The sequence below is a fragment of the Pediculus humanus genome, genomic scaffold (genome assembly GCF_000006295.1).
Source record: "Pediculus humanus corporis 1103172107500 genomic scaffold, whole genome shotgun sequence".
Taxonomy (NCBI): domain Eukaryota; kingdom Metazoa; phylum Arthropoda; class Insecta; order Psocodea; family Pediculidae; genus Pediculus; species Pediculus humanus.
The window spans coordinates 372,044-382,189 of record NW_002987116.1 but is presented as its reverse complement, the minus strand read 5'-3'; the positions used below and the strand labels follow the sequence as shown (position 1 = coordinate 382,189).

The 10,146-nt window shown below is 23.6% G+C and overlaps 5 protein-coding genes across 5 annotated transcripts; 2 read left to right on the top strand and 3 right to left on the bottom strand.

Annotated features, from left to right (window-relative positions):
* Nucleotides 1-634: 634 nt before the first annotated feature.
* Nucleotides 635-2,452, bottom strand: Phum_PHUM156240 (uncharacterized protein; the record flags this gene model as incomplete). Its single annotated transcript, XM_002424798.1, has 5 exons — nt 635-878; nt 979-1,267; nt 1,653-1,917; nt 2,002-2,240; nt 2,323-2,452. 5 exons carry the CDS (start codon nt 2,450-2,452, stop codon nt 635-637), a joined length of 1,167 nt encoding a protein of 388 aa, XP_002424843.1.
* A 505-nt stretch (nt 2,453-2,957) lies between these two features.
* Phum_PHUM156230 (uncharacterized protein) lies at nt 2,958-4,709 on the top strand (the record flags this gene model as incomplete). The annotated part of the gene is made up of 4 exons (XM_002424797.1): nt 2,958-3,121; nt 3,239-3,480; nt 3,559-3,822; nt 3,937-4,709. The coding sequence occupies 4 exons, from the start codon at nt 2,958-2,960 to the stop codon at nt 4,707-4,709; spliced, it is 1,443 nt and encodes a 480-aa protein (XP_002424842.1).
* Nucleotides 4,710-5,122: 413 nt separating this feature from the next.
* Phum_PHUM156220 (mitochondrial 28S ribosomal protein S31, putative) lies at nt 5,123-6,537 on the bottom strand (the record flags this gene model as incomplete). The annotated part of the gene is made up of 4 exons (XM_002424796.1): nt 5,123-5,460; nt 5,667-5,795; nt 6,007-6,419; nt 6,515-6,537. 4 exons carry the CDS (start codon nt 6,535-6,537, stop codon nt 5,123-5,125), a joined length of 903 nt encoding a protein of 300 aa, XP_002424841.1.
* A 509-nt stretch (nt 6,538-7,046) lies between these two features.
* Phum_PHUM156210 (Ninjurin-1, putative) lies at nt 7,047-7,427 on the top strand (the record flags this gene model as incomplete). The annotated part of the gene is made up of 2 exons (XM_002424795.1): nt 7,047-7,200; nt 7,276-7,427. 2 exons carry the CDS (start codon nt 7,047-7,049, stop codon nt 7,425-7,427), a joined length of 306 nt encoding a protein of 101 aa, XP_002424840.1.
* Nucleotides 7,428-8,481: 1,054 nt separating this feature from the next.
* Nucleotides 8,482-10,124, bottom strand: Phum_PHUM156200 (vacuolar protein sorting 26B-B, putative; the record flags this gene model as incomplete). The annotated part of the gene is made up of 7 exons (XM_002424794.1): nt 8,482-8,505; nt 8,736-8,945; nt 9,046-9,087; nt 9,170-9,258; nt 9,329-9,600; nt 9,692-10,068; nt 10,122-10,124. The coding sequence occupies 7 exons, from the start codon at nt 10,122-10,124 to the stop codon at nt 8,482-8,484; spliced, it is 1,017 nt and encodes a 338-aa protein (XP_002424839.1).
* Nucleotides 10,125-10,146: the final 22 nt, after the last annotated feature.

Genomic DNA, 10,146 nt, shown 5'->3' with positions numbered 1-10,146 from the left:
TTATTATTATTATTTATGTAAACATGTACGTGTGATGTTTTTTTAAATTTATATTTTTTTTCCTCAATAATATATATATATATATATACATAAATGATGATGATTATGTTGAATTATAAATAAGTTTATTTAAACTTATTAAATAATCCAACCTTCTTCCATATGTTAATCCATATCTTCCATGTTTTTAAGAATATTGATTGATAAAAAAAAAATATTTAAATAAATTTACACATCAATTTTATTAATATATACATAATTTTTTGTGTTTTTCTTCATATTGACGTCATATTTGGCTTTTTATCAAAAATATAATAAAAAAAAAAAAAAAAACAAAACTCGAATCATCAGACATTAAGCAAAATAAAAGTTTTTATTGTTCGAATGTAAATTTAATTTATTAAAAAAAGTTTTAAAAGTTATTTTTAATAATAATAATAATATGTTGGTGTATTTCATTCATTTGTAATAACTGGTTAATATATTCTTTATTGTTCTTTTGCAAGAATGGAAAGTTTGTGAAAATGAATTCGAAATTAAAATTTTAAAAAATCTCTCAGAGATTTTGCATTTTTTTCCTTTTTTTTTTTTTTTAAAATAAATTTATATTATTGTACATATATTTACTTAGTATTTACAATATATTAGCACCCGCAATTAAATTCACAGGCCTTCCTTTGTATCTTTTCGATATATCATCTTCTATCCATTTTTGTAATTCTTTAGCTTTTTTAATCAATAAATTTATTTTTGGCTGTATCGATTCAGCTTCTTTAATAGCATCAGCTCTTTGAATTTTTATCGCTTCTTTAGAAGCCAACATTTTTTCATGAGCATTTAATTTTTGCTTCAACTTATCAGTCATTTGATTTAGAAATCTAAAAAAACAAATGAAAGGAAATTATGTAATTAATAAGAATTCAGAAGAAAACCAAGTAATTAACACAAATTAAAGTATTCTTTAATAAAAATTCTTACTTTTCATTGGTCATGATGTTAAGATAATATAAAGATGTGGGATTTGTTAAACTTTGTTTAACCGCATTGACTTTATCGAGCATGTTTTGAAGTGTTTTAACATCGTGAGCTTGCAAACATTCAGGAAGCATTGTTAAATTTAAACCATCTTTTTCTGATGTCATTTCATAAATTCTACTCTTTAAAAATGTTTCCAATTCCAATACATCGCTCAAAATTAAATTCCTCGTGTCTATGTGGCCTAAAAGTGTATAAGCTTCCTCACCTTTTGCAACATCATCCCCGAGTTCTGCAACCGGTTCCTAAAAACGAAAAACAATTTTTTTTTTTTTTTTAGTTTATATAATTACAATGTAAAAAAAATTATTAAAATGTAATAAAATTACATTTTTATTTTCTTCAGAATCAGCAGATGTAATTCCCCAATCGATATCATCATTAACATTAAAATCTATGTCAGGCTCTGGGTCTAAACCGAAATCGATAACATCATCATTTTTATTCATCATCATCATCATCATCATTTGCTACAAGATTAATCGCTTCTATTGATGATGGAACTTTATTATATTTCCACTGATAAACTGTTGTGTTTCCATTTTCTAAAAAAATCAAATTAAAAATTAAAAATAAATAAATAAAGAGTTGAAATTTTTAATTTCATTTATCCTCACCCATAATGTATTGAAGAGTTTTTAATGGAGTTTTATTAGGATTTAACAATGATTTAACAACATTTATATAAAAATTAACAGGATCTTTTAATTTTTTAATTTCATCTGTTATTTCAAGGCACATATCAGGAAAATGTTTTGATTTTTCGATAAGCTCTTTTTTAATTTTAACTCCTTTTATATCGAGAGATTTGCACATTGAATTAAAATCTCTCATCATTGTTTCGGCCATTTTTTCATAGTTTATTTCTTTCTTATCGTACTCCTGTAAATATTTGTAAAAAAAAATTTTTTTAATTTTGAATAAAGTAAATAAAAAAAAAATTATTATTAAACATTTTTTACTAACTGTTTGGAGAGTAGCAATTTTTGAAATTTGTTTTTTTAATGCTGGTACTTCGTAGCTCACAGTTCTTTGTAACAAGCTAGCAACTTCACCAAGGTAAATGTTATCCTTTTCATATAATTTAACTATTTCTACCCAATCTTTCATTCTCTGGGATGTATATTGTCCGAATAAATTTTTAGAATTTATTTCAGTTTCTTTTAATATATCAATAATTTTTTTACAGTGATAATAATTGATGTCTAAAATAATTTTATAAAAAATTTTTAAAAAAAGATATTTTATTAAAAATTTTTTTTGCAATTATGTATTACTTACATGAACCAGCTAACAAATCTGTTATTCCTTTATTTTCAGGCATATCTTTTATGGCTTCATTAATTTTTTCTCTTACAACTAAAACTTTTTTGCTCCAATCTTTTGGTACATGTCTTCTACTGATAAGCCAATCCATGAGCTTACTAGTATGAATATCAATAGGGATTTCTGATTCCTTTAAATAAAAATTAAAAAAAATTAATTTTAATTAACTTTGATTCAATATAATAATAAATTAAATATTTAAAGCAGTTTTAGTCAAAACTTACATCCATTTCTAAATAAAATTAAAAACAGCTGCGATAAATAATAAAAAATTAACTTTCAATAATCAACACAAAAATTAAATGTCACCTCATCTATTGTGATTTACGAGTATAAAATATACGTAAAGTTAAGAAAAATAAACGATTACAATTAACAACTTATAATATTTGATTTACAATTTATTTTAAAATTCTGTAATTCAAAATACGGTAGTGGTTTTGATATGACAACGTAACATTATGAGCAGAAAGCAAAGTGGCAGAAGAGTTCTAGTTTTACGTTAAAAAAGTTAAAAAATTTGCGCGGGAATTTTCAAGGTTATTACAAATTTTAAGATTTATTATCATTATTTATTAAATGTCTTTTCTAATTCAATGGGTGACATAGAATTCATTCCAATCTTAGATGAAATAACATCTGAGGTTAACAATTTATTATTTTCTACAGTGTATTATGGAATTCATTGTGAAAGAAATTGTTTATTGATTAAACATCAGACAAAATCTTTAATGGTAGTACTTAAAAATGAAAAAAATTGGTAAATAATTAATGTATTATAATTGACATGTTGAAATAATATTTACAAAATTAGTACATTCAATATCTTATATCTAGTATATTGTGTTTGTATTTAATTTAATTTGTAATTTTTCAGGAAAATTGATTTCTACACCAATGTATCTTCTCGAGATAAAAGCATTAAATCAGGTTTAAAAATTGATGGATGTCAAAATACAATTGTATTACTCGATGATAAAAATAAAATGTGGAAGTTGATAAATGCTTTTGAATTTTCAAATGAAAAGGATGAATGTTTATATTTAATCGATGAAAAATGCTTTTATGAATGGGTACCAATCAAAAAGTTCAACGAGTATAAAGTTTTCGATATTACAGGTAATTAAGGGTAAATTTCTTTTTTAACACGACAGAGTTTTGTAAAAAATTAAAATCCAATATTAATATTTGTTTCAGCAACTAAAAATGGTTTTGCATGTTTATTCGAACATAATAAGAAAAAGTTTTTGCAAATTTTTTCATGTACCAATTTTAATCTTCTCGAAGATTTCACATTTGATATGCTGAATGCAACACTATCTCAAAATTACTATTTAAAAAATATAAGTAGCAATGAATTAAATTCTGATGCCAATAATTCATTAATAATATGCAACAGGCTCGACGGAAAAGTTTCTTTGCATACAGGAAAAGACGATTGTTATACTGTTGCCACTTCGAGTATGAAATTAATATCAGTGCTTAATTTTTTTAAAAATAAGTGTTTATTGCTTTGTTATGAAACTGGAAAATTTTTATTCATTTTATATAATGAAAATTTTAATTTCATATCAGAATGTATCGATTATGTGTGTAAAAATGTGGTTTGTATAGAAAAATGTTATTGTAGTGAATCATCATGTGTTGTTTGGTCGGATGGTGTTAATATAAATCATACAAATATTCATTTTAATTTTGAAAAATCAAATTTTGCAACTTTAAAAAATTTAAAAGTAAAACATAATATAATGGGTGTTAAGTTATTAATTAGAGTGGCCGACGGTTTGATTGCCGTAACCACAAATAACTTTTATTATTACATAATGATAAATAAAGAAGAAGAGCCAGAAGAGGAAATTGAATCGTTAGATGATATCTTATCGAAAATAATGGATGGAGGTTTAAAAATTAATTCGCTTAACAAAAAAATTGATCTTGCTGCAAATTATTTGCAGTTTAAAGAATTAATGCAATCAAACACTCTTAAAGATCAGGTAGAATTAATAATGGAAAACAATATATTGTTGATAAAAATGAATTCTGAACATGTTTTTAAAAAAGATTTGTGGAAACTTAGACAGAGTTCATTTGAAAATAAAAAATTTTTTGTAGAAATGACTGATTTGGAAACCGATTTGACACAAGGCATCACACTTAAAATTAATATTCATTTAGTTACCTCAAATCCGATAGAATTATTTTTGATTGGTGATTTTGGTAGCGATTTCAATTTATTAACTTTATATTTGGGTAAAGTAAATATAAATAACTGTAATAAAGATAAAAATAAATTTGAAAGTAATTTGTTGCAACTTGCTAAGAAAAGAAATCCATATTTCAAAGAATAATTATTCATCAATTTAATATATACAATATTACAGTAATTATATGTTTTGTTGAAAATATCAAACTTAAAAGAAGATATTTTAGTTTTTTTTTAAGGAAATCACATGAACTAAATAAAATTAATTTTTAAAAAGTGTCACTAATAATATTATTTATATAATTAAATAATTTATATTTAGTTTTTAGTTAATAAATTATTTGTCCGATTCTGATGATTCAATTTTTTTCCGATTTGATTTCGTTTGAGAAAAAGCACCAATTTCAGTTAGCAAAGATTTTTTATTTTCAAAATAATTTTTAAACCAATTTATGTGATCTTTTTTTTCCCTAACACTGTAATAAAATAAATATTTTATTATAAAATAATAATTTTATAATAATCTGACTGATTAAATATTGTTAATAAAAAATTCCATTACCTTAAATAGGGATTTTTCGATAAACCAATTAAAACCAAATCCATGAATTCTCTAATAGGACCCGAACTGGGACACCATCCTTCTAAATGTTCATGCAAGAAAACATGTTTTGTAAAAGGTACTTCAAATTCTCTTTCCATTCCTTGATCATTATCTATTGGAAAATGCCAGAGTTTTCCTTGATTTGTCCAATCGATCCATTCTTCATATTGATTTCTAGGTGGTTGTAAAGCAAGTGAATGTAATTCCTCTCTTTCTAATTCATTCCATAATGTCATCTCTATGTTGTTTATTTCTTCTGGTTTAGGTTGTTGAAATATTCCCAAAATAGGAGCTCTAAATAATTAAAAAAAAAAAATTGTTAAATTTCAAAAACATTGCAGGATAAAAAAAGAGTAATTTATTTTTGTTTTTGAATTTAAACAAAGAAAATTATTTAAATAAATGTAAATAAATCGAAACCGTTTAATTTCGATTTCTTAATAATAAGTATTTTTCGATATTGAAAAATTTTAAAAACTTACTCTAGCACATCATAACTTTCATCACTACTTATTTCTTGTGAAATTTCTAAATCTTGTAATATATTTAACATTTTAGATGTTATTTTTTTTTCTTCTTGATTAAGAGGATCCATATCATTTTGCATTTCTTTCAAATTCCCCACACCTTAAAATTAAAAACAACGATTATGGTTCGATATAATTACTTAAATGAATTTCAAAAAAAAATTTCATTTCATTTCATGAATGAGAATCTTTCTTTTTTTCAAACTTAATAATAACATTCCTAAATTCAACTTTTTAAAATATTAAAATTCACATTAAAAATTTTTTACAGAAATGAAAAATTTCAACCGAAAAAAAAAAAGATATCATACTCGAGTTAATTGTTTTTATCCTATTAATTAAATCATTTTTTATATTCAAATGATTTTTTCCAAATGCTTTTGAAACATTTTCAGCAGCAACATTTAATTTGTTACCAGTGAATTTTTTTCTTTTATCTCTTACTGGTTTTGGTACAGAAACATTTGTTTTTGTATTTTCTGATGCGAACACATTATTTGAAAGAGAATTTTCAAGTAGTTCTTTAAGTTTAGCTTTCGCTTTCGAAGTATCTCTATCGGAGCTTGATTTTATATTTAATTTTTTATGACTTTTTTTATTTTTATTAATTGCATTTTCCTTTTCATTAAAATCATTTATTTTATTCGAATCGAAACGAATTGAGTGTGTCGTCGTGATTTTCGTCACAACGTTTAATAAATTAGAAGAATTAATTAACCGATACCTAAAAGTGAAAAAAAAAAAAAATGTTTTTTTTAATACATTTCTAAACGAAATAATTTTTTTTAAATAGATAATTTTAAAATTAACGAAACGAACCTAAAATTCTTTATGGCTAACATTATAATTAACGTACGTGGGAGGTTGTTTTCGTTTTAAAACCGACATTTTTATATTTTTCCGACAAAATTATCAACGTTATGTCGACACTTGGGAAATTACTACGCGGTAAAGCCGCGTAAATTTTATTCAACCGCAAAATATAATAATTACCACTACTTCCCATCGGAAAAAAAAATTATAAGAGTATTATTTTTATTTAAAAAAAAAAAAAAAAGTTTTAATCATTTCAAGTCATGGAAGAAGTAAATTCAAACGTTATTGAAAACGTTGAGTATTTATCAAGAGAAAAATTTATAGGATCAAATTTATATGCAGCTAAAAAAACCGTTGCACAGGTAGTTTTTTTTTTCTTTTTTTTTTTAAAAATCATTTAATAAGTGTTTCTTCGACTTACTTTTAAATAAAATTATAAAACTATCAATTTAAACGTGAAATTTTTAATTACGAAATAGTATTTAATCATTTTTATCATTAAAATTAAATTTGGTCATATATCATATTACAGGGCATGATGGATGTCGCTCTTATAACAGCAAATGCTAATCAACTTAGATTCATTGTTGAATATAATCAAAGTTCAAAAACTTATGTTTTAGCAATTGCCCTAATTATAATTAGTTTGGTTTTACAAATGATCGTCGGAATTTGTCTCATTTTTAAAGGTAATACACAAAAACAAAACATTTACTTCTTTACAATATGACATCTTATCAATAATAATTAATTTTTCTTTCCAGGTAGATTGGATTTAAAAGGAGAAGATAAATTTAGACATGCAAATAAAATGAATAATTATATAGTCGTTGGAGTTTTTATAATAACAATAGTTAACGTTTTTGTAGCTGCATTCAGTACAGGACCACCACCACTACAAAAATATTCACAATGACATTAATTAAAATAGGAAAAATTTTTTCCCTTTACAGACTAACAATAAAAATTTACATTTATTTTCTATAATAATAATAATAATAATAATGCTTTAACAATTTTATGAAAACAAAAAAAAAATAATAACGTAATAATAATAATATTAATAATTATAATAATAAATCATTTACAATGCATTTATAATTAATAATAATTAATAAAAAAAAAAATAATAATAATATTTAAATATATATCATTTTACTATCAAAAGAATAGAAAATAAAATAACCAAAAGAAATTAATGTGTGGGTGTACGTATATATATATATTATATAAATAATATATATATATATTATAAAAATAATATATAAAAAAAAAAAAACAAAATTTTGAAAAAAAAAAAAAACGTTTTCTTTGGTTGTAATAAACAAACGTACACTTAGAAGATGTATATATGTAAAAGATATACATATACATATAAGGTCTACTTATAAAATATATTTCATTCAATTACAAGATTTCTATGTATATATATATATATAAACAGATTAATACTATCAAAATAATCGTAACTATTTCATTTTTTTTCCTGTATTTTTTTTTTTTTTAAATTTCAGATCGATAATAAAAATAAATGTATGCAATAATAATAATAATAATAATAATGATAATAATAATATAATGATTTTAATAATTTGCAACTTGATAATAAAAAATAAATAATAAACATTCTTATACATACATGCATATATGTATATGTATATATATGTGATTGTATATATTTATATAAATATATTAAATTTCATTATATTTTATATATATATATATTGGAGATTTGATTTGATAAAAAAAATTAATTTTCGTGACTATGACGAAATTCGTTGCAGAGGAAGAGAGGGAGGGAAGGGGGACGAGAAGTGGGACGAGAAGTGGGAGGGAAGAGGCGGAGCCATTTAAATATTTTACAAATATTTAAAAATAAAAAAAGTTTTTTTTTTTTTTTTTTTTTTTATGCACTGGGTAATATTTCATATTGTTAAAGACGAAGGGGGAGAGGGGAGAGGGGAGGGGAACTATTTCTTATTTTGAAATGAATACTGCATTCAGATGATAGAATCATTCGATTTGTAATGCTGAAAAAAAAAAAAATAAATAAATTTGTGTCGAGGGAAAATATATAATGATGATGATGATTATTATGATAGAAAATTTAAAATAAATTAAAAAAAAGGGAAAGAAAACTTACTTTTGTATATGTATATATAAATGCATTAAATTTATAATTATATATTTATATTTTTTTTTACTGTGGTGAAGATTCGTTCACGTTTTGAGATGATTCGCTATTTTCAAGGACTGGACTTTCTCTTGTCATATTTTCAACAGGCCCATCACTTTTTTCACTCGAGTTTTGATTATTTTGAGAATTCTTATCTTTTCTGGCTTCACCAGATACTAAATGTGAAGGCATGTTCGGCGAATTAGCATCCTGTATTAATTTTCTAGTTTTTTCTCCCTTACGCCATAATGTTATTTCCTTTATTCGTAGAGAGAGAGAGAGAGAGAGAGAAAGAAAAAAAGAAACATTTGTAATTATTTATTCATCGTTGAATAAAATATTTTTTTAAAATAAATACCTGTTGTTTGAAATATCTTCTGTCTTCTTCATCCATAAAAAACTAAATTTAAATAGTATCTTGTTGAAAATTTTTTGTTAATATCTCTCATTGTCGGTGTCAAATCATAACCTGCTAAAAATACTCGAATCGGAATTGATTCTCCTTTAACAGGTGCTCCATCCATAATTTCATATTTGGCTATAGTTTCATTTTCAGTGAATGAATGTGGACCTTTAAAAAAAAAATAAATTTTAATTAAAATAAATTATTATATTATTTATAAAAAAATTTCACTACATACTCGAACCAGTTGTTTCTCTTTTAATTATTGCAATTTCCATGTGTTTTATTTTAATCCTAACGAGCAAAAAATAAATTTTTCCAACTATGACATCTTTTAAATGGTATTTCGATTTATTATATTCGAATTCAATGTGAAGACAATCTTCGATTCCGACTTCCATTTTAATCGATGAATTTGATTCTGGATATGAAGACAATGTGTGAACTATTAATTCTAATTCTTTAACTATGTCTGACAATCTTCTAACAATGGTTACTCTTAAAAAATATCTATAAACAATGAAAAAATTTATATTGCCATTGTTTTCAATCATTTTTCCATGTAAAAAAAACCATAAATAATGAAAAAAGAGTAAATTACCTAAGCCTAACATTTGAACCAGTGTAACTTTCGAATGGTTTTTCTACATTCAAAAATTCAAAATTAAACATTGTGTTTTGAGTGAGTTCACCAGGACGAGCTAATTCTTTAACCAAATTTGTAAATTCATGATGATTCCCTCTGTCATAATATAATTCAATTTGACCGACAAATTCAATTTTAATACCCTGGTGTTCTAATTTAGATCCAGATTTTTTAAGAGTTACGTTAACAGTTCCCGAAACCGTTTCTCCATCGTAATACAAATAATGCTTTTCTTTTTTACCATCTTCTGATTTGATTTCGGCCGTTTTACGATTTTCCACTCCATCCAAAATAATGTCGATTTCGGCACTTTGACCAAAACCCAAAAAATTCTTTAAAACAGAAAAAAATTATTTGTAATTTTTTATAAAATTATATCACACACCATGATTTCATATCAGAAAAATATT